This window comes from Drosophila pseudoobscura, chromosome X (assembly GCF_009870125.1).
Source record: "Drosophila pseudoobscura strain MV-25-SWS-2005 chromosome X, UCI_Dpse_MV25, whole genome shotgun sequence".
Taxonomy (NCBI): domain Eukaryota; kingdom Metazoa; phylum Arthropoda; class Insecta; order Diptera; family Drosophilidae; genus Drosophila; species Drosophila pseudoobscura.
This window is the reverse complement of record NC_046683.1, coordinates 56,258,260-56,280,100: the sequence shown is the minus strand read 5'-3', so window position 1 is coordinate 56,280,100 and position 21,841 is coordinate 56,258,260. Positions and strand designations below refer to the sequence as shown.

At 52.3% G+C, this 21,841-nt stretch overlaps 6 protein-coding genes and 1 long non-coding RNA gene across 8 annotated transcripts; 4 read left to right on the top strand and 3 right to left on the bottom strand.

Annotated features, from left to right (window-relative positions):
• Positions 1 to 2,387: 2,387 nt before the first annotated feature.
• LOC6899920 (cell wall integrity and stress response component 2-like) lies at positions 2,388 to 2,909 on the bottom strand. The gene has a single exon (XM_002135252.3). The coding sequence runs from the start codon at positions 2,861 to 2,863 to the stop codon at positions 2,468 to 2,470; it is 396 nt and encodes a 131-aa protein (XP_002135288.1). The 5' UTR covers positions 2,864 to 2,909; the 3' UTR covers positions 2,388 to 2,467.
• A 710-nt stretch (positions 2,910 to 3,619) lies between these two features.
• Positions 3,620 to 4,177, bottom strand: LOC6899921 (RNA-binding protein with serine-rich domain 1-A-like). Its single transcript, XM_002135253.3, has one exon. The coding sequence runs from the start codon at positions 4,129 to 4,131 to the stop codon at positions 3,727 to 3,729; it is 405 nt and encodes a 134-aa protein (XP_002135289.2). The 5' UTR covers positions 4,132 to 4,177; the 3' UTR covers positions 3,620 to 3,726.
• A 717-nt stretch (positions 4,178 to 4,894) lies between these two features.
• Positions 4,895 to 5,508, bottom strand: LOC117184991 (RNA-binding protein with serine-rich domain 1-A-like). The gene has a single exon (XM_033384340.1). It carries the CDS (start codon positions 5,491 to 5,493, stop codon positions 5,002 to 5,004), a length of 492 nt encoding a protein of 163 aa, XP_033240231.1. The 5' UTR covers positions 5,494 to 5,508; the 3' UTR covers positions 4,895 to 5,001.
• A 180-nt stretch (positions 5,509 to 5,688) lies between these two features.
• On the top strand, positions 5,689 to 6,233 carry LOC6899922 (cell wall protein TIR3-like). The gene has a single exon (XM_002135254.2). The coding sequence runs from the start codon at positions 5,723 to 5,725 to the stop codon at positions 6,140 to 6,142; it is 420 nt and encodes a 139-aa protein (XP_002135290.1). The 5' UTR covers positions 5,689 to 5,722; the 3' UTR covers positions 6,143 to 6,233.
• A 1,951-nt stretch (positions 6,234 to 8,184) lies between these two features.
• LOC6899923 (RNA-binding protein with serine-rich domain 1-A-like) lies at positions 8,185 to 8,748 on the top strand. Its single transcript, XM_002135255.3, has one exon. It carries the CDS (start codon positions 8,237 to 8,239, stop codon positions 8,639 to 8,641), a length of 405 nt encoding a protein of 134 aa, XP_002135291.3. The 5' UTR covers positions 8,185 to 8,236; the 3' UTR covers positions 8,642 to 8,748.
• Positions 8,749 to 9,455: 707 nt separating this feature from the next.
• LOC6899924 (cell wall integrity and stress response component 2-like) lies at positions 9,456 to 9,974 on the top strand. Its single transcript, XM_002135256.3, has one exon. It carries the CDS (start codon positions 9,506 to 9,508, stop codon positions 9,899 to 9,901), a length of 396 nt encoding a protein of 131 aa, XP_002135292.2. The 5' UTR covers positions 9,456 to 9,505; the 3' UTR covers positions 9,902 to 9,974.
• Positions 9,975 to 17,831: 7,857 nt separating this feature from the next.
• Positions 17,832 to 21,191, top strand: LOC117184420 (uncharacterized). Of its 2 annotated transcripts, XR_004469743.1 has the most exons (4): positions 17,832 to 18,083; positions 18,327 to 18,714; positions 19,163 to 19,506; positions 19,571 to 21,191. It is a non-coding gene; the product is annotated as an uncharacterized lncRNA (long non-coding RNA). The 2 variants fall into 2 exon arrangements; XR_004469742.1 differs by having other exon boundaries at positions 18,327 to 19,506.
• Positions 21,192 to 21,841: the final 650 nt, after the last annotated feature.

Genomic DNA, 21,841 nt, shown 5'->3' with positions numbered 1-21,841 from the left:
GCATAAATATTATGGCTGCCAACTGGTCGTGGACGGGGACGGGGACGGGGACGAGGACGGGTCCGCAGTGGAGCTCCGCAAGGACGCGGACCTATTCACTTGAATACATCCCTCCGTCTGTGCAGCCCTCCCCCCTCCCTCCCCCTCTCTGGCATTAAAGCTCGCCTGGCCACCCCTCGAACGTGTTAAATAAAACTCTATCCAAGGAACGTATACCCTTGGAGCACCCGGAGTCCCACTGCTTTCGCCAGAGGTTTGTTTTCCACAAATAAAATGTGGCCAAATCGGAGGGGACTCCGGCTCCTACCCCCCCGCAAGGAGCGGCCCAGGATTTGACGGGCATTCATCCAGGACTCCGGCTCTGGGTGCTCTTCCCCGCTCTGGCTCTGGCTCTGGCTCTGGAATTCTTGAGCCGACATTGGATTTTGGTTGACTGTCGTGTTGGTATGCCTGCGTCCAGGACACACTCCTCGCACCTCCTCCTAGTATGCCTGCGTCCAGGACACACTCCTCGCACCTCCTCCTAGTATGCCTGCGTCCAGGACACACTCCTCGCACCTCCTCCTAGTATGCCTGCAGCTGTTGTTGTTGTTGTTGTTGATTTCTTAAGTCCACTCGCTGCACTAAAAGGATATGCAAATTGTTTGAATAGCAAAGGACATGCTAAACAATCTCAGAGCCTCGAGCTCCAAACGGGTGGGTGGGGGGTTGCTGGGGGGTGAAGAAGACATATATTTGATTCTTTTCTGTTATTTTTTTGTTGGTTTTCTTTTGGTCATTGCATGCCATTCGTTGTTGCGCATTAAGTTGTAGCTACAAGGATACAGGACATTCAGGACATTCAGGACGCTCACATATCCCCTCGGCCGCAGAGGAAATTTTCGTTTTATTTCGTTGTATTTCACACTCCCTGGGTATAAATCACAGAGCCTCATGTTATTCGGCAGAACATTCGAAGAGACTCCCCCCCCTCCACCCCTCTACCAGGGACCAGTGTCTCCCCCTGCCATCTCCTCCCCCTCCTGCTGTGGGTTTATTGAATTAGTTGATTATGGGCCAGGGACAGAGACAGGGACCAGGGACCAGGGACCAGGACATTTTGGGGCTATAAATCTCCTGTTTTGCAGGCTTACTCAACACGGCTCCAATCTCATTTAAATCTCGAAACAAGGCCAATTCCGTGTTGCGGTGCAGTCGTACAGGTATCCGGGACATCGGGCTTAGGCCCGGCACAAGTCTCAAAGGTTAACCTCGTCGAGGCCGATGCCTGCTCTCGATTCTAATAACTGTCTCCGCGAGCAGGGAGCTCCCTCCCTCCCTTCTTACCCGTGTTCCTGGGGTTTGAGAGTACCGAAACTAGGGGAAGATTTTCCTCAGAGGTTGAGTGCTCTTTTTTCCCTACTTAGAGGTGGCAAAGGGGTCTGCAAGGTCTGTCAACAATCAGGGATCTCAGCTCCCCTTTGGTGGCTCGAGGCCGCAGTCTCCTCCTCAGTGGCTTTGTGGCAGGCAAATCTGATCCGAAATTGGTTCCACGGACGAGCTCTTCCGTCGAGCAATTAACGGACACAAAGCCATCAATTTGCCTTGGAATACTATGGCAACTGTGGCTCCGACTAAATCCCTTAACCCTAATCTTGAATCGATTCGCAGTGGCACGAGGCGGCGCTCCACTCCAGCTATTCATATCCGCTTTTTCTTCGATTCCCCACACAATGGGGCCAAATGCGAAATCATTTTCCTTTTTCCATTTTCTCTTTCAGGGCAGCACCAGGGGGGTGGGGGCGGAGGGGGAGGCGCACGCGGACGAGGACGAGGACGAGCAAGATGATGAAGTGCCGTCGCCAAACCGCATCTTTTATACATTTATACACACAAAATTTGTATACGTATCGCAGATACTCGTACAAGTACCCCCCCCAGGCCCCGCTCCCCTTCGGCAGCTGCATATTTATGCACAGTTCAAAGATCAAAATGAATATTTTATTTGATTTGATTCCTGGCTGCGGCTCACTGGCTCACTGCCACTCTCTTTTGGCTACAAGGAAAGCATTTTTAAGCGCTCAATCCCGGGCACAATAAACTCCTGGGAGAGGGCCAATTGTCTGCCAGCCCAGGATTGAGGATTGAGGATTGATGATTGAGGATTGCGGGGATGCGGGGATGCGGGGAGGCCACATCTGTGCTCCCGACTGATTGAATGCGAACTATGTAAATGTGCGTGGGGGCGGCCCGCGATGGAGCTGGAGATGGAGATGTGTTTAAGCGCTGATAAAGTGCCCCAAAGAGCCAAAGAGCCAGTGCCGGCAGGGCTTATAGGATGATGCGCCGGAAGGCACCCAGGGAACCCGCACCACAAATCCCCCAAGCGGACAAGACTTAAAGGACTCTTCTCTTTAAAGGCATCTTGGGCTTTATTTATCTATTAGCTTCCGCCCCCTCGCTGGCCGAGGGCTCCACCCGCCACCGCCTAGCCGCTGAGCTGGCTGATCAGCCGGCGCTGCCGCTCGTAGATCTGCAGCATGCGGCGCCTCCTGCGCTCCTGGCGCTGCCTCCTCAGCTGGCGACGACGACGAATGAAGGCGCGTCTGCGACGCCTGGCCGCTGCCGAGCCCGAGGATCCCGAGGAGGAGGACGACGCCGTGGTCGTGTCCGAGGTCGAGGAGGCCACGGTGGTGGTGGCGGCGGAGGGGGCGACTGTTGTGGTGGCAGTGGACGTCGCGGCGGTGGTGCTGGCGGCCGAGGAGCTGGTGGTGGTGCTGCTGCTGGGGGAGGCCACGGTGGTGGAGGAGCCTGTGGCACCACCCTCCCGGGCCAGCAGGAAGCAGCCGAGGACCGCGAGGAGGAGAACGAATGAGAAGCGCATGGTGAGGTGCTGTGTGTCTGATCTGGCGATCTGTGGCGGCTTTTATACCAGATCTTGCCCAGAAGAAGGCCCCCACTCCGAGAATTCCGCCCGATTCAATCGGCAAACACCACGGCTGACCCTCGGAGGTGTTTGCGCAGCTTCTCGATTGACATTGGTCTCGGTACACACAACAAGCAGTTCTTTTGGCGGCTCGCGAGTGGGTCGCGTGTGGGATTAGTGGTCTGTTGGGGCAGAACCCTATCTGAGGGGCTCTAGGCTCTAGGCGGGCAAATACTTCCTGCAACGTGGATCGGTGGGTGGATCGACGGATGGGTGGATGGATTTACACGGACAGATATTCGAGGGTGGTGCCCATCGGTACGGCAACAGACCGACAAGACGCTTCATGGGGAACTAGTCAAGGACGAGTCTTTCAGGCTATTGTAATGCTCCAATCATTGTCCAACGTTTCTAATGGCAATTGTCATACGCAAGGTGATCTGCTATCCCCCATAGAACCCGTGATAATGCCTCTCCTGGAGATGTACTGCAGATGGTCCCGATCTTCAAGGGAACCATCGGTACAACGCCAGGATGTGGACTTCCCAAACGGGCTCTATGCACAGTATAGTCTCTGCCCTCCCTTCAGTGAATAATCAACCGAATCCCATAGATCGGGGATCGGGGATCGGTGGGTCCCACTCCCAGCCCCAGTCCCAGTCCCAGTCCCAGTCCCAGAGATGGATTTTGGATGTAAAGGAGGGCGCATCGGAATACATTTTCAAAATACTCGTATATTCAATTTTTTCATATTTCAGCGGTGCTTAAAGGTAAGTGTTTCAAGAGTGGGCGATCTCTCGGATGCGTCTCCGAGCTGCCGCTTATCCTTCGAGCTGGTTGATCACGCGGCGCTGGTTCTGGATGCGGTTGCGGAGCCTCTGGGTCTGGCGCTGCCTCTGGCGCTCGCGGCGCTGGCGCTGACGGGCCAGACGACGACGACGCAGGCGTCTGCGTCGCCTGGCCGCTGCCGAGCCCGACGATCCCGAGGAGGAGGACGACGCCGTGGTCGTGTCCGAGGTCGAGGAGGCAACGGTGGTGGTGGCGGCGGAGGGAGCGACTGTTGTGGTGGCAGTGGACGTCGCGGCGGTGGTGCTGGCGGCCGAGGAGCTGGTGGTGGTGCTGCTGCTGGGGGAGGCCACGGTGGTGGAGGAGCCTGTGGCACCACCCTCCCGGGCCAGCAGGAAGCAGCCGAGGACCGCGAGGAGGAGAACGAATGAGAAGCGCATGGTGAGGTGCTGTGTGTCTGATCTGGCGATCTGTGGCGGCTTTTATACCAGATCTTGCCCAGAAGAAGGCCCCCACTCCGAGAATTCCGCCCGATTCAATCGGCAAACACCACGGTTGACCCTCGGAGGTGTTTGCGCAGCTTCTCGATTGACATTGGTCTCGGTACACACAACAAGCAGTTCTTTTGGCGGCTCGCGAGTGGGTCGCGTGTGGGATTAGTGGTCTGTTGGGGCAGAACCCATTCTGAGGGGCTCTAGGCTCTAGGCTCTAGGCGGGCAAATACTTCCTGCAACGCGGATCGGTGGGTGGATCGACGGATGGGTGGATGGATTTACACGGACAGATATTCGAGGGTGGTGCCCATCGGTACGGCAACAGACCGACAAGACGCTTCATGGGGAACTAGTCAAGGACGAGTCTTTCAGGCTATTGTAATGCTCCAATCATTGTCCAACGTTTCTAATGGCAATTGTCATACGCAAGGTGATCTGCTATCCCCCATAGAACCCGTGATAATGCCTCTCCTGGAGATGTACTGCAGATGGTCCCGATCTTCAAGGGAACCATCGGTACAACGCCAGGATGTGGACTTCCCAAACGGGCTCTATGCACAGTATAGTCTCTGCCCTCCCTTCAGTGAATAATCAACCGAATCCCATAGATCGGGGATCGGGGATCGGTGGGTCCCACTCCCAGCCCCAGTCCCAGTCCCAGTCCCAGTCCCAGAGATGGATTTTGGATGTAAAGGAGGGCGCATCGGAATACATTTTCAAAATACTCGTATATTCAATTTTTTCATATTTCAGCGGTGCTTAAAGGTAAGTGTTTCAAGAGTGGGCGATCTCTCGGATGCGTCTCCGAGCTGCCGCTTATCCTTCGAGCTGGTTGATCACGCGGCGCTGGTTCTGGATGCGGTTGCGGAGCCTCTGGGTCTGGCGCTGCCTCTGGCGCTCGCGGCGCTGGCGCTGACGGGCCAGACGACGACGACGCAGGCGTCTGCGGCGCCTGGCCGCTGCCGAGCCCGACGATCCCGAGGTGGAGGAGGCTGTCGTCGTGTCCGAGGTCGAGGAGGCAACGGTGGTGGTGGCGGCGGAGGGAGCGACTGTTGTGGTGGCAGTGGACGTCGCGGCGGTGGTGCTGGCGGCCGAGGAGCTGGTGGTGGTGCTGCTGCTGGGGGAGGCCACGGTGGTGGAGGAGCCTGTGGCACCACCCTCCCGGGCCAGCAGGAAGCAGCCGAGGACCGCGAGGAGGAGAACGAATGAGAAGCGCATGGTGAGGTGCTGTGCTTGATTCTGGCCCCGCGTGGGGCTTTTATACTGATCTCGGGCCCCAGAAAGCCGTGTAACCATTTGGCTCGACATTGTGTAAATATTTTTGTTTGCCCCACTTCGTATCTGGAGAACGTCAATGCTGGAAATACCCAAAACAGAGGTTGGCTAAGACTTGGAGAGTATCGACTCTGTGCTCATGGATGACGGATTATGCGCATGATCTGATGATGGCGCTGTAATCATCAATGGAGGTCTGCTTCCGGGAAGGATTTGGCTTAAAAGGCTTTGCATTTTGGAAATCTGGACAAACGACTCAGCGATGCGTCTCACGTTGGTTCTGCTTCTGGGCCTCCTCGGCTGCCTGCTCCTCTCCCAGCGGGTAGGCTGCGAGGGAACGGACACCTCCACCGAATCGTCGACGGACAGCACCACGGTCGGGGCGACGGAGAGTGTGGCGAGTAGCACTGCTGGTCCCGCCACTGGCGCCTCCACTGGTTCGACGACTGCCAGCCCCTCCAGCGCATCGGAGACCACAGAGGCGTCGGCGACCACAGAGGCGTCGGACTCGAGCTCGGCCACAACCTCCGCCTCCGCCTCCGCCAGCGCGGCTGCCAGGCGGCGCAGGATCCAGGCACGTCGGCGACGAGCGCGCTTGGCCCGCCAGCGCCGCAGGAGGCAGGCCCAGAGGCGCCGCCAGCAGCAGCGAAGGAGGCAGCAGCGCCGCAACCGTCGGGGATAGGCGAGGACATTTTTCAGACCAAAGAACTTTCGGAATTCACTGAGATCCTATCGGGACGTAGAACGCAAATAAAGAACATTTCAAAAATGTATTCAACATCTTAAATTGACTCCCAAAACGAAACTTTCGGCTACAGGGATATTTGTTATTGATTTTTGGTCAATTGATAGTCGAAAAATAGAGTCACGAGCAATAGAGCCATGGAACACTTGAATCTACGAAATGAAGAGGATTTAATCCACCAAAAACTCCAAAGGAAGGTACTGCAGTACTCGTGTCCCGCAACTTGGAAGATACAGGGATAAATAGGATTCCCCTCGATCCGAGTAATCATTCAGAGGCGAAGCTGATTTTCCACCGACTCTTAGCGTAGTTCCCTACGTATTCGCACTGCCTGTAAAATGGTGAAACATCCACGCAGCGATGACACCGCGATTCATAGGCGCTCCAGATTCCCACCTAAGACTATCCCTCCATCCAGTGACCGTGGGAGATGACTTGGTACCTCCGGAACGAGAACATCCACAGAGACCTGAACCTCAAAGTCGTAGAAGATGAGATAGCAGGACAAAAGGCAAGACATCAAGCAAGGCTCGCATCCCAATCCAAAGCCAAATCCCCTTGAAAGATAACTACTCCAAAGCCTAATTGCAAAGGAAGGTTAGGTTAGGTAGAGGTGGCTGCCAGGCTCGCTTGGAGATTGATACCGCTTGGGATCATTCCCTTCCTGCAAGTGAGACTTCATGTCAGCAGTTGTCCCAGCCAGATGCTCTTATAAAGTTTGCGATCTTCGTAGGACATAGCGTAGACATCTCCGAGATGTCGTTTAGAAAGGCAGAGCCTAAGTGTTGTAGCCTTCTGCTGAGAGCCGGACAGGAGCAGAGCAGGCGTTCCACTGTCTCGTCCTCGTCCTCGTCTCTGCAGCTGCGGGGCACCCAGCCTGTATGCCAGTCTCCTGTGAGGGAACTTATGACTGCGCTACATCTTTCCCTGCCTAGTTTGCAGAGCTCTGGGGTGCGCTTCTTGTCTATGGTCGGCCATGTTTGCCGAGCTGTGTGACAACGTGACCCTATTTGCCACTTTTCGTCTGTCAGTCGCTTGTATTACTCTTTTCTGATGAGCCATAGGCATACAAATATCCTCCTTATGTTGGAGAAGGGGGGTCGTAGTACCCCATCTGGCCAGCTCGTCCGCTCTGCAGTTGCCCTCGATGTCCCGGTGGCCTGGGACCCAAATGAGGCAGAGCCTCCCTGATGGCTGTAACTTCCGCTTGGAAGACGCTACAGTGATCCGGAAGCCTGAAAGATTGCCTTATGTTTAGCTGTTCAGAGCATATTCCTCCTCCGACCCTGCCGTCCAGCTTCGAGCCATCCGTAAAGATGCTGGGCCTGGGAATCCCTCGAGCCATTCGTCTCTGTGCGGGATGATGGTGCTGAATGGAGTATCCGTGTACTCCCTTGGTACTTGATAGTCCGTTCCTGCTGGGACAATGTTGTTTTTATTTAGTATTCAGCCCAAGCCACCACAGTAGCTCCGTAGAGTGCCAGATATATAGTTGCAAAAGAAATTGGAATAAGATATGATGCTTGTTTTTAGTCTCTTTTCAAATGTCTAAAAAACTAAAAGGAACTGAGGTCACGAGAAGGCCACGATCTTAGGAGGAGTCTTATGAGAAGACTTCTTAGGTCTTAGGATTACAAATAGTCCAGGGTTTTCTCCTGTTTAAATCTGCCATTAAATGAATGAATCTTTCCATGGTGAACGACAAAGAAGTCAAAGACTTATCCACAGTGCTGCGCATATTCTGCTGACGACTGAAACGCGACTGCTTCTTCCTCTTCCCAAAGCGTATTTTTCCAACCATTTGAACGGTTACAATAATACATTGTGATCTCCACCTAAGCTAACACCCAGAGCCCAGTATTTGGCTAAATAAAGAAACCAATGTCGGCCGACAAGCTGTGCACACATTGCCGAATTCCAATATTAAAACAGTGGAACTATCGCTTGATTACAACAATTACGAAGCCCAACGCAGACGACTGCCGGTATAAAAGCCCCACGCGGGGCCAGAATCAAGCACAGCACCTCACCATGCGCTTCTCATTCGTTCTCCTCCTCGCGGTCCTCGGCTGCTTCCTGCTGGCCCGGGAGGGTGGTGCCACAGGCTCCTCCACCACCGTGGCCTCCCCCAGCAGCAGCACCACCACCAGCTCCTCGGCCGCCAGCACCACCGCCGCGACGTCCACTGCCACCACAACAGTCGCTCCCTCCACCGCCACCACCACCGTGGCCTCCTCGACCTCGGACACGACCACGGCGTCGTCCTCCTCCTCGGGATCGTCGGGCTCGGCAGCGGCCAGGCGCCGCAGACGCCTGCGTCGTCGTCGTCTGGCCCGTCAGCGCCAGCGCCGCGAGCGCCAGAGGCAGCGCCAGACCCAGAGGCTCCGCAACCGCATCCAGAACCAGCGCCGCGTGATCAACCAGCTCGAAGGATAAGCGGCAGCTCGGAGACGCATCCGAGAGATCGCCCACTCTTGAAACACTTACCTTTAAGCACCGCTGAAATATGAAAAAATTGAATATACGAGTATTTTGAAAATGTATTCCGATGCGCCCTCCTTTACATCCAAAATCCATCTCTGGGACTGGGACTGGGACTGGGACTGGGGCTGGGAGTGGGACCCACCGATCCCCGATCCCCGATCTATGGGATTCGGTTGATTATTCACTGAAGGGAGGGCAGAGACTATACTGTGCATAGAGCCCGTTTGGGAAGTCCACATCCTGGCGTTGTACCGATGGTTCCCTTGAAGATCGGGACCATCTTCAGTACAGGAGAGGCATTATCACGGGTTCTATGGGGGATAGCAGATCACCTTGCGTATGACAATTGCCATTAGAAACGTTGGATAATGATTGGAGCATTACAATAGCCTGAAAGACTCGTCCTTGACTAGTTCCCCATGAAGCGTCTTGTCGGTCTGTTGCCGTACCGATGGGCACCACCCTCGAATATCTGTCCGTGTAAATCCATCCACCCATCCGTCGATCCACCCACCGATCCGCGTTGCCGGAAGTATTTGCCCGCCTAGAGCCTAGAGCCCAGAGCCCCTCAGAATGGGTTCTGCCCCAACAGACCACTAATCCCACACGCGACCCACTCGCGAGCCGCCAAAAGAACTGCTTGTTGTGTGTACCGAGACCAATGTCAATCGAGAAGCTGCGCAAACACCTCCGAGGGTCAGCCGTGGTGTTTGCCGATTGAATCGGGCGGAATTCTCGGAGTGGGGGCCTTCTTCTGGGCAAGATCTGGTATAAAAGCCGCCACAGATCGCCAGATCAGACACACAGCACCTCACCATGCGCTTCTCATTCGTTCTCCTCCTCGCGGTCCTCGGCTGCTTCCTGCTGGCCCGGGAGGGTGGTGCCACAGGCTCCTCCACCACCGTGGCCTCCCCCAGCAGCAGCACCACCACCAGCTCCTCGGCCGCCAGCACCACCGCCGCGACGTCCACTGCCACCACAACAGTCGCCCCCTCCGCCGCCACCACCACCGTGGCCTCCTCGACCTCGGACACGACCACGGCGTCGTCCTCCTCCTCGGGATCCTCGGGCTCGGCAGCGGCCAGGCGTCGCAGACGCGCCTTCATTCGTCGTCGTCGCCAGCTGAGGAGGCAGCGCCAGGAGCGCAGGAGGCGCCGCATGCTGCAGATCTACGAGCGGCAGCGCCGGCTGATCAGCCAGCTCAGCGGCTAGGCGTGCGAAGAGGTCTCGTCCTGGGAGCAGCAGCAGGCATAAGCAGAATTTCAGAATAAAATAGCAAAACAATTCAAGGGCCATCAGTTTGGAGCAATTTTTCGTGAAAGGCTTGGATGGGGGGGGGGGGGGGGGGGGGGGGGGGGGGGGGGGGGGAGGGGTGGGAAACGAAATGAAAATGCAAACGAAAGGGTTCGCCTGGCTGTGGGGTTTGCGGCTCTGCTGGCATCCTTGGGGTCTGGCCCCGTTTCGAGGCGCAAATCCATCAAAGCGGAGGCTGTGGCGCATTTCTCACGCTTCGGTGGAGCTCTGCAACTCTGAAATTGGCACAAAGGCGGACAGACGGCGGGACGGCGGATACAGACAGGATGTCGGGATGCCTACACAGTCTCCGGCTCCGCCTCCTGCTCCGAGACTGAGGCGAAAGTTTTCGCCTGCAGCGTTGGCAAAAAAACTTTTCCAGCCGCCGTCGCCACTGACGCCGACGTCGACGCTGACGCCGACGCCGCTGAGGCTGAGGCTGCATAAAATTTGTGTCCAAATATGATTTCTATGCTCTCGCACTGGCACTGGCTTTAAGAATCTCTATCCGGGGGGGGGGATGCCCCGATCTCGTCCTGCGGCTGACGCCTAAATGCGCCTAAATGAAATTTTTGCTAGTTGGCTCAAAACTTTTGCCGCTGCACCTTTTTCGAGCGAAAAGTTTGTTTCAAGTTCTGTTTCTGTGAGTCCTGTGCCAAAGCCTGTGGGCGGTGTGTGGGCGTGGCGGGGGCACAACTTTTATAATTATTTGATTTGGCAAATAGCAAAGGGCAAAGGGCAGAGGGCAGAGGGGTAGGGGGTCGGGGTTGGGGGCTGGCTTCGATATATTTTCGAGGGTTTGAAAAGATTTTTCCGGCACAAAGAAAACGGACACGGGGGCACCCGATACCCGATACAGCGATGAAGAGACAGAAACATCTGTAAAGAGAGAGCGGAGTTCTCCAGATGATCTTGGAAGGGGTCTGATCTTAGAGGGCCCCAAACTCTCTGGATTTTAGTTCTCCGAACATTAAAGAGCGACACAAAGAGCACTGCTGTGCAAACAAGTCATGTGTGCTTTACCTGTTCACTCAATTCGAATTTCGAACGAGTCTGGCCACAACCGAGCAGTAGAACCGAGACACTTGGCCCCACAAGAATGTCGTACATCCAGCTGCTGCTGCTGCTGCTGCTGCTCTCCGGCCTGGTCTTCCTCGAGTGCACCGCCGGAGGCTCGGTGGGGACCCCGCCAATGCTGCGCTGGGAGACGAGCTTGATTGGCGAGCGAAGGAGGAATGCCACGGCCCCGCCACGGACCTCGAAGCTGAAGCCATGGGATCGCACTTCCGTCCTCATATTCTTCTTCTCCACCTACATCATGTATCTGGCGGCGGTTCTGTTCTGAGAACTAACTTATTTGGTGGCATTTGTGGCTTGAAATCTGAGTAAAATGGCTCCACCAATGGCTCCACCTGTTTAACATATTTAAAGCATACGGGCTCCCTGCTCCGAAGGCCATGTGCTGGCCATATGCTAAGTGACCCTCCCCGGGGTGCAAGCGATGGCTTCGCTGTTGCTTTCGTCAAGTGCAACATAATTTATGACGCTTTCATTAAAAGCGACAACCGAGACACACGCCCACACACAATCACGGGGCTTGGTAACAAATGTCCAAAGGAGTTGTGCCCCAGTCGATGGAGTGGCGGCTGTGGCCGGGCCGGTCCGGGCCGAAAAGACAAGCCTCGCTGGGGGGAACTACCGAGTTCCGTGTGCCAGACAGTTGTCACAGAGAAGCAAAAACACATCAACCGGCTGGAAGGGGGAGCCCCAGCCCCAGCACCAAGCCCCAGCCCCAGCCCCAGCACCAGCCCCAGAGAACCAGAACGTTGCCGACATTTCACCCCGAACGGTGTCAATTTTTTAATGTCAAGCGTTTAACTGGCATACCGTTGCGCACACACACACACACAGACACACACACGGGAGCCCATTCCTAGACAGAGTCCTTCCGTCGCGCTTTGACATAATTAAAGGCCATTAATCACGTGTGCTGATTCAACAACGCCCACTCTTTCTGTCGCTCTGCTGCGGGGATAGTGGCGAGGGGAGGGCAGGGCATTGGGGCAGGAGACCCGTGTGACCCCTCATAGGGTTAATAAAGCCACTTGAGCCTCGAGTCGGCTCGGCTCGGCTCGGCTCGGCGCGGGTCGGAGATCAGGTCGGAGGCGCATTTAAATTTACCGAAAACCCGACCAAGACACGGCACTGATGCTGCTCCATCTACAGCTCCAGCTCCAGCTCCTGCCACAAAATTTGTCCGACCGGACAAATTCTTTTTTCACATGCTCTCCGCTTCGCTGGTTATTCCCTTGCCTTTTTTCCGGAGATGCCCTCTGCTTCTTTTTGTTGTGCTTTTTATGCTGCAGCATTTTGGCGTCAATTAACGTTCTTTGTTGTGGCGTTACATTGGACACATTTTGGTGGAGGTGTCCAGCGCCGGACCCAGAGCCGGAGCCGGAGCCGGAGTCATGGCCATAGCCATAGCCATAGCCATGGCCATAGCCCCGTACACGATGCACAGATACACCGCGTAGATTGGAAATGTCGCGTGGATGTGTTGCGCTTCATTGCGCCTCAGTTTGTGGTGATTCCCCAACAATTATGGGCCAGTCCAGTGCGACAATGCAATGCCCTGCACACTGATTGACGCTCGACTCGAGACACGGGCGGCACAGGCGAGAGCAACATACATGCGTGTGCATGACAGGATTTTTTATTTGATATTATTATTAGAAACGAGGACCCACGAGAAAACACTATGCATTGCGTGTGCATGATAAGGTTTTTTACTTGATTTTATTATTCGAAAATTCCAAAAACCTATCCTCCGCTGCTGAGGTACCAAATGACCGTATTTTTCATAGAGCAACTCCCGCCAGACGACCCAAACATAGATACACCCGAAAGGATATCCCCTGCATACCGTTGCTGGCGGCGCTGGCGCTTATATAGACTTATAGTCTCGCATATTGACCACGAGACGAAGGGGCGTGGGGCGGGGGGCGACACCTTTGCCCCGCCCACTGGGGGATTGATTTTTAACGAGCATGGACTCTCGATGCGCCATCAATTCTTTTCGGTTTTGTTTTTTTTTTCGCTCGCCTTTTTGTCGACCCGCTTTAATGCTGGGTGTAAAAAATTATGGAAAAACAATTTTTAATGGACTAAATTGCTGCAAAAATGGATGCCATGTGTCCGGCATTAAAGGGTTAAGAGTGCATAAAAATCGAGAAATTATTTCCGTTAAATGCATCGCATAGTGCGGCTCGTTAAGGCCCTTCCATGGCTATGGTTATGGCCATCGAGGGGATTTGCAGTCGAACAAATTGTATGCCAGAAAGCGTGAGGGGGGCACAAAAAATGGGCATTACTGAACTATGATTAAAGTGTTCTCCTGCATGACTGCCTGGCATGGCATAATGGTCCCCGGCAGGAGCAACGGGAGCGAGTGATGCCAGAAATCAAAAGCCCACCGAAGCCCGCCATAATCCCAGGGCAAAGCCTATCAAATCTTAAAATAATACACTAAACACCCGGAAACGCCGCACGGAGCAGCAGGAGGCGGAGTCTAAGCCACAGCCAAACATTTAAATACCCGGCAGGAGAGACACTTTGTGGCTTTAAGCTGCTGGAACAAGAACAGCCCCGGCTCTAAGTAGCAAAGTAAACATGGCATAGATGTCGCACTCGGTGCGGTATCCCGGACACATGAACAGACGGGCCGGACCGCCCAATGCAAAACTTTATGCAGAATGATGCCTCGCGGCCAATCCACCACACGAGGAGCTCCTGTTTGGGTGCTTGGGTGCTTGGGTCCGGGTGTTCTGGTGTCCTGGTCTACGTGTTAATTTGGTTCGGCGTAATTGTAACTTGACATGCATGCACCGGAGGGGTGGGGGGTGCCACGTGGAGGAACCCAAAACTGGAAAGTGTTTTAATTGAATTATTTTCATTGTCGCCCCAGCTCGAGCTGTTGCCTGCTGGCATTATTAACTTTTCTTGTTGCTACAATTTATGCAAACTTTCTAAAAATAAAAAAAAGAGCACCCACCCACACAGACACACGGACACGGACACACACAGATACAACTTGAACCCCAAGCAACAAAAAGTTAAATGAGTTAAACGAGCAATTTTATGAGCATGTCGAAAGTTTTGCAAATGCCCCGAAATCCCAAAAAAAAAAGATAAAAAGAGAAACAACTGAAGCATTCGATTGGTGTCCGTGGAATGAAATGGAAGTTTACCACGCGGTTTAGGCCGCGGGCTTTACGATACTCTGGGGATTGGGGATTGCCGATTGCGGATCGTCCTCCTCAATCTGGAGGTTTTTTGTCGAGGTGTTGCTGTTGGAGCATCGATTGATTGCAGGCGTTTGCAGGAGGCTGCTTCCCGAAATCCAATTATCCGACAGCCAACACTTGACCCACAACTTTCCCCTCGAAATGCTGCTGCTGCTGCTGCTGGCCAAAGTTATGCCCAAAACTATAATCCCAGCCCACTTCCCACCCACTTCGCACTCCCACACCCACTCCTCGTGCTCATTCTTATCGCATCAGTCGGCAAACATTTTCAATTTCAATAGCCTAACGAGTTGTTGTTCGGGCTGTTCTACTCTTTGCCCTGCACTCCAAAAAAAAAGCCCCCAACACAAAGGTAAATTTTCATAGATTTATTTCCAAATGCAAGCGACTTAGTTGCCATGGTTTTGTCCAGTGTATATGGCTTGTGGCCCTGAGCAAAAGCGCATAAAAATGCTCGCCCCCAAAAAGGCCAAATGCAAATTCCGAAATGCGGCCAAAAAGGCAACAAGGAAATAAGCCATTCACACTCTGGCTGATACGGAAGCTGATACGAGAGAAAGAGAGAGTGGATGGAATGGGAGATCGAGTGTATGTATGCATGCATGTCCCTGTGTGTGTGTGGGTGTGTGTGGATTCTAATTCAAAGGCCAAACAGCAGCCACAATGCCAACATCCACATCCACATTCAGAGCAGCAGGAGAGCAGAGAAGAGAGAAAAAAGAATGCGACTTGGTGGGAGGAAGAGAAGGAGAGTAGGAGAGTAGGAGAGAGAGAGAGAGAGAGAGAGAGAGAGTAAGGGAGAGATTGCACGATGTGCAAAATGTTCTTAATTCTCAATTCATATGCAAATTTATTTTATCGCCAGCTCTGGCTGCCGGCTGGCTGGATAACTGGGCGGACGACCGCCCGACAGCCTCGAATGGATGCTGCCTGCAACAACAATGAAGGATTGTGGCCAGAATCCGAAGCTGAACACCCCCAAGCCCCCACCACACTCAACCCATTTCAATCATCCATGGCAATGTACAGGGCTCCAATTGGTAGGGGTTTCGCTCCCTTCCCTTCCCTTCCGTGCTGGCTGGCTCGTTATTGCTTGTAACTGTGCATTTGATGGCCTGCTCCTGGCTCCAGCGCTTGATAATTGATCGCCGGCATTAGCAATTGCCAGGAAAACAATAATGAAAGCAGATAGCAGAACGGGAAAGAGTTCTTCCAACGTCGTCCCTTTATTAAATGTCACTTTAATACGTACAAAACCATAAAGCTTTATCAGTGAACAAAATGCGAGCATAGCTGCCAGCTACGTGTGCTATAAACACCTGACATCTACATCTTACACCCACAGATGTAGATAGCCCTATCCCTATCCACCCTATCCACAAAATCCACAAGATCCACACGATCCACCCTTGTTGCTTTTGCATTATAGATCGAATGTACATCATAATAAATACTTTAAAATACCGTCCTCTTCATAAAATACTAATACTAAAATATTTACATACCTTTCTTGTAATGTAGAGACATGTTGACTGCGTTCTGCCAGCGATCTGCTTGTTATAAGCTTTCAACTTGGTGTCGCTATAAAAAAAGAAAATAAAACATTGGTAATCGAAGCTGCTTCTATATTCTATGGAAGCAATTGTTATGCAAGTTATGGCAACACATTTGCCATTCCGACTGGTGTAAGGAGGGTACAAAAACGCAGCCATTTTGAAGAAACAGCCACGAAGAAGAAGAACGAAAGAAATCTGCGAGGCTCATTCCGCCTGGACACAAGTGCAGTGATGAGAATGGGCAGGGGAATGAGGATGGGGGATGGGGGATGGGGGATGAGAACTGTGCCCGATGATGAGGACGATGTGAAAGCGTTGATGATGGCCGAAAAGGCAATTGAGAAGCAGCTGTAGCCAGGACAAGGCTTTGAATTGATTTCACTTTGGGTCTATCCCCCAACCCGACCCAACCCAACCCCACCCAGCCCGAGGCACAGCGGAAGTCATGTCGTGCTGCAATGCCCGGGACTGGGACTACTGCTGCTGCCGCTGCCGATGCCGATGCCACTAGGCAGACAGTTTTTTTTTCCCTGGCAGCAGGACTCCGCATGGGGGACACTGCACGTCTGCGCAATTTCAAAGCAATTGCAAACGTTTACCAAGGCGCACACAAAAGTAAAGTAAAGTAAGGCGGAAGTGTTTTCCTGCTTTCTTTCCTTCATTTTCCTCGTTTTTGTAGTGGGTGAAAGTCTTTTTAATTGAAGTGGACTCGGGGACACATACACACAGAGCTGGACACTCTGCTTGGGTATTTTGAATTCAATGATGCAGCAAGCGGTCAACGCCTTTGACTGCTTGCAAGCAGCCGGCTCCTTCAAAAGGGACACCACCGGGCACAAAAAACCAGGCTCTCGGCCGAGGCAAAGACGGAAGCAACTATGTCCATGTCCAGGCGGCTGCCGTATATGTCATTAAAATTTACTACAATCTATTTTGCTTGCTAATTGGCACTTGGCCATGTCCTGTGCTCCTGTGCCCCGACCCCGACCCTGGCACTATCTCTGGCGCTAGCGCTGGCTCTTTGTGCCTGCCCGAAGATCTTCCTGCTTCTGCTTCTGCTTCTTCATGGCCATAATCATTACTTGCACTGACGACAACTCCGGCCTAATTGCCGGGAACGAGAAAGCTTCAACTCTATCATGGAAAATGCTCTGTGAGCGTTTAATTACGCCCCTGGTGTTGATGGCACTTAGTACTTGCTAAGCCACACCACACACACATACAAAAAAAAAAAAAACAACATTCAAAAGTCGAATTTAGCTTACCTTTAATGCAGTCTCGCCGCCATTTTTGCATTCCTTCAAGGTGACCCGCAGCGCAGATGCGGGAGCGAGGTTGGGGCCGCCATTTACCGCACGCATTAGCATGTGTCAAGTGCGGATGAACTTAGTCCCGGCCCTCTGGCATCCACGCCTTGGCCACTTTCCGTTGATGCGTGGCAAAAACACACTCAACTGCTTGAAGCGGCATCGCCGCACACGACCTGGTGCGGCTCCTCCTGCAGACGCCTGCATTGCTAATTACGCTGCGCAAACTTCCAGCGAGGAGGCCCCTCGAGAGCCTGGCTAATGAAATCTTACGAACGGACCGTAACGCGAGCACGAAATGTATTAGGGAATATTTACAGAGCACTTGAAAAACACTGACGAACTAATTTAGAGAATTTACGAATTTCACCGCGCGAAAAGTGAACAGCGAACAAACTGCGTTGTAGAAAAACTGATCGATCAACGGTGCATGGGATGGTGGGCAAGAGGCTCACGCTTAATTAGTGTTGATAGCCGTAAAACAGAGCATATATTTCTCTCTTTCAAACGGCATGTTATTCTTATAAGATTTTTTTGTGGCTGGGACTGAAAAAGAGGAAACTAATTATTTAGTTGCAAAAATGTTATTAGCATTGCATATAAATTTTATACATCTTTAATTTTTTCGCCAAGTTGGCACTGCTAAAATCTAAAGCGGATTCTGTTTTGTTTTGCCACACTACATTCCCATGTAAACACACACCTACACACATGCACACCCCCGCAGCCGCTTTTTTTCGGTGTTTGTCCGTTTTCTTTATTTTAGGGAAATTTGCATACCACCGACCACCAACAACCGAACTTTGACAATGCAATTTGAAAAGCCTGACATTCGCCCGATCCCTGCCCTGCCACATGTGGCTAAACATTAGCGGTCACTTGTTGTGGGAGTTTCCCCTTCTTTGGACTGGTGCTGGCTTTGCGGCTTTTTTCGGTAAGTTATTTGTTTTGTGACACTATCGCCGCTCGTCCGTCCATCCGTACATCGTTCTTATCGGGCAGTCGCTCCGGCTCCGGCTTCGGGTCCGGCTCCGTTTGTCTGCGGCTGCTCCCGCCCGTGCTCCCATGGGGCCGGACCCTGACACGGGCCAGCAGCCGTTGGACAGGACTTGCCACAAAACCGATTGCCACTGTCCTCCCCCATTGTTTGTCACGCTGCAGTTGTTCTGTTTTTCAGTCCTCCAGCTACCTGGATACGATACGTTCTCCGTGCTCACCTCGATTTATTATATGCTGTTTTGCTGGAGCTATGCTCCGGAAAAACTTTCTTAATGAGCCTCATACGGATTTTGTGGCTTCTCTGGCTTGAATCGATGCAAAGTTGGGCCCCGTCCCGAACAATAGGCCGAGGACTGTCCTGCGATTGGCAGAGGCAAAGGAGTCCCAGCAAGACTTGTAGATGCATATCAAGCCGGCTTCCGGTCCGCACTCGGCACAATTCCAGCACTCGGAGCCCATTGTTTGCACTCAAATTATTTACACATTATCTGCGGGCAGAGGAGCCAGCCGGAGGACAAGAACGGGAGCACAGTGCCCCCAAGGAGGACAGACAACACACACACAGGGTGAGACAGCCAGTTGTTATTTTAATAGTTTAAGTAACCATAATATGTTGAGGACTTTTTAATAAACTTGAAACACGAGCAAGCGTGAGCCACAAGGACACCAGAGACCGGCCCCCAGAGACAGAGCGAGGGGCGAGGACAGGACAGGACAGGACATGGGAAGGATGCGAATGTAGATGTGAACGTGGAACAACTGCAGGCGGGGCCAAGATTTATGCAAACCAAAATGTTGCCAAAAATTACAATTTAATGGAGTCGACTCTGAGTGGAGAGTGTGCGTGGCGTGGCATGGCGTGGCGTGGCCCATAATGAGCAGCGAGAAACTTGCAACAAAAGCCAAAGTCGACAAGACAAAGGCCACAACAACAACGACAAAAATAGCAAGAAGGAGTCGCAGGACCAAGAGCAACTAGAAATGTAAGCAAAAGTAACTTCTCTAATTTTGCAGGAAATATGAAGCCATTAAAGTGCAGCAGACAAGGCGAAACATGGCAACATCTTGACTACTGCGGCACACACACATACCCAGACAGAGCAGAGGCTGAGGCTGAGGCTGAGGTAGAGGCTGAGGCGGAGGCGAAGGCTGAGGCTAAGGAAGGAGCAGCCACTACCGGGCCATGTGGCGACTACTGTCCTGTGAAAGTTGTCCTCGAGAGTGTGAAAATAAATTGTGAAAAAGTCGCAGGAGAAGTGAAAATGGCAACTGGTTTGCATGTGGCCCCACGACAAACTGGAACTTCAGTGGAACTCCGCTCCATGGTTCGGCCAGCGGTAAGCGGTAAACGGTAAACGGTAAACAGCTGTTGCACGCGTTTTTTTTCCTATTTCTACAATTTATTTCCACACAAAAAAATAGGAGGAAAGAAAAAGCCGTATATACATATCTTTAATTGCCAACTTGGGCAGTGACAGGCGGCGAGAAAAATGAGCCCTGGTGAGGTCCAGCGAGGGATTCTGGGCGGCCAGCTGGTGTCACATGTCCGGCGCTAGTTGCACTTAATCACTGCCCCGGCCAGCTGGCTGTCGTGTCGACCCGACGGAACCGGAGCAACCGGAGGTGCCTTTCCCCTCTGGGCGTCACCTGAGTGAAGTCCCGGCACTAAGCCATCCAGGAGAGCGCTTTAATTGGACAGATTGAGAGCGGGAACAGAAGCTCCGAGCAATCCGCGATGCTCCCCATCCCGCACAGATATAAATATGCATCGAGTGTACGCCATAGAGTCGGACTACCAGATGGATCGACCGCAATGTCGAGCGGCACCCGGAATTAAGTTAATTTTAATTTACGCTGATTAATTGCATTGTCAGGCCAGATGAAATGTCCCGCCCTGGTCGGGCGCTGCTGTGGGTGCCCAACCGGAGGACCAGTGGCAACCGCATGCCAAGTGTTAAATGTCAGAGCAACGCTTTTAATACAATTTGGTGGCAGATGCGAGGCAGGGCGCTCGCGCCAGTACAGTGCGTATCGTGGATATAATTGAGGGGAATCGATATAATTAGGGTTTTTCGAATAATATCCAAGAGTGTCTCGTTTCTGCCACGGGTGCTCTGCGCTCTGCGCTCCGTGCTCCGTGCTGCGTGCTCTCTGCTCGAGTTTCGGCATCATCTAATCGACAATCGGCCACAAATTGCTGTTTAAGCAACGCACATTGAAATTCCGTTTGCATATCGGCCATAATGTCGTACATTAGGTTGCTTTTTTCCTCTCCTCGGATCGGGGGGCCACTATCTAGTGCGGCGGTGCACACTCAATTTAATGGTCTTGGGTGTTCCAAATTCGGGAATTAAATAGAACATTAAGAGCAAAAACGCTCCACAGAGAGATCCCTCAATTTGCATAAACGGCCAGAGGCGGCACCTGATAAACAGGTGTCGAACAGGATATAAAATTCTATTGGCTCTTTTTTTTATTTTTATTTTTATTTGTTTCGTCTTCCTTATGTGTAGGTTTGCCCTTGCCGAAGGTACATTACATCGCCCACAGAAGAAGTTCTTTGGGTGACCAAAAATCCACCGATTTCACTTCGGGCAAATATCTATTTTGTTCATATTCGGATAAAACATTCACAAATATAAATAAACGTATATTCAATGTTCTTTTATTTACAGATATTTTATAGATGGCTCTGTGGGTCCACTAAAACTACCATCTACCTAAACTTGAGCATAAATCAAGCGCATTTTACACAGCTAAGTAGATTCAATTACGATTTATTGGCAAATTTATTCAAATCTCATTTCCAGTTAGCCCCAACCAATCGGGCCATGTACTGTCTGGGAAGAGCATCCAACATCCGGACTGTACCTGTAGCTGTACTGTATCTCCTTCCCTTGTTTATGTTTTGCTCCGGAGCAATCCAACTATTGCGTAGAACTAGCCCAGAACTGGGCCATTGTCATGCGGAGGAGCACACGGCTTCGTTGGGTTTTTTTGTTCGAAAACATTGCGAGGCATTTGCATAAAAAGTTGATAATTAGGAATGTGTTTTGGATAAATCATACAGTGGATGGGATAAATACAAAGCGTGCAATTACGTCGCTGGGTGGCCCCGACTGGGAGTGTAAAGGATCCCATTACCCCGACGTGAAGGCTTGGCCAGAAACCTTTCTAAACTCACATGAAGTCCCTACAATTTATGAATACACAACCAGCGAGAGGCTCATTAAATGCACGCCAAATCGTTGGGAATAATGGAGCAAATGGTCATTAAGCCACTCGCCATGAATGCGATTCCCATTCACATTCTTCCATACACAAAGTCAAGTGCGCGGCTTAATATGCAAAAAATCAATTCAATTTTCGATTGTGCGGCAGCTGTCGCCACGTTTGATGTGATGTGCACATCAGAAGTCGCTCGCAGTAATTCAAAAAAATTAATCAAAAATCCATTTTGACAGCCTGCAGTCGGTGCGCAACGATCCGATGCGACTTGGCCATTCCCTGCATGGCACGCCGTCATGTGAGCCTGCTGCAGCAGTAGCCTATGATTGATGCGAATGACTCAGCCAGAAGCGGAGGAGACTCACTTAGCGATGAGGTGCACGTCGTGGGGAACCTGGAAGAAACTGCAATAATTGACATTTAAGAGGCAACATCTGGCGCCCACCGGCAGTCTAGAGAAGAACT

What these genes read in the sequence shown, in the direction of transcription:
- LOC6899920 (XM_002135252.3), bottom strand. Translation starts at nt 2,863, where the DNA reads ATGCGCTTCTCATTCGTTCTCCTCCTCGCGGTCCTCGGCTGCTTCCTG.
- LOC6899921 (XM_002135253.3), bottom strand. Translation starts at nt 4,131, where the DNA reads ATGCGCTTCTCATTCGTTCTCCTCCTCGCGGTCCTCGGCTGCTTCCTG.
- LOC117184991 (XM_033384340.1), bottom strand. Translation starts at nt 5,493, where the DNA reads ATGTCGAGCCAAATGGTTACACGGCTTTCTGGGGCCCGAGATCAGTAT.
- LOC6899922 (XM_002135254.2), top strand. Translation starts at nt 5,723, where the DNA reads ATGCGTCTCACGTTGGTTCTGCTTCTGGGCCTCCTCGGCTGCCTGCTC.
- LOC6899923 (XM_002135255.3), top strand. Translation starts at nt 8,237, where the DNA reads ATGCGCTTCTCATTCGTTCTCCTCCTCGCGGTCCTCGGCTGCTTCCTG.
- LOC6899924 (XM_002135256.3), top strand. Translation starts at nt 9,506, where the DNA reads ATGCGCTTCTCATTCGTTCTCCTCCTCGCGGTCCTCGGCTGCTTCCTG.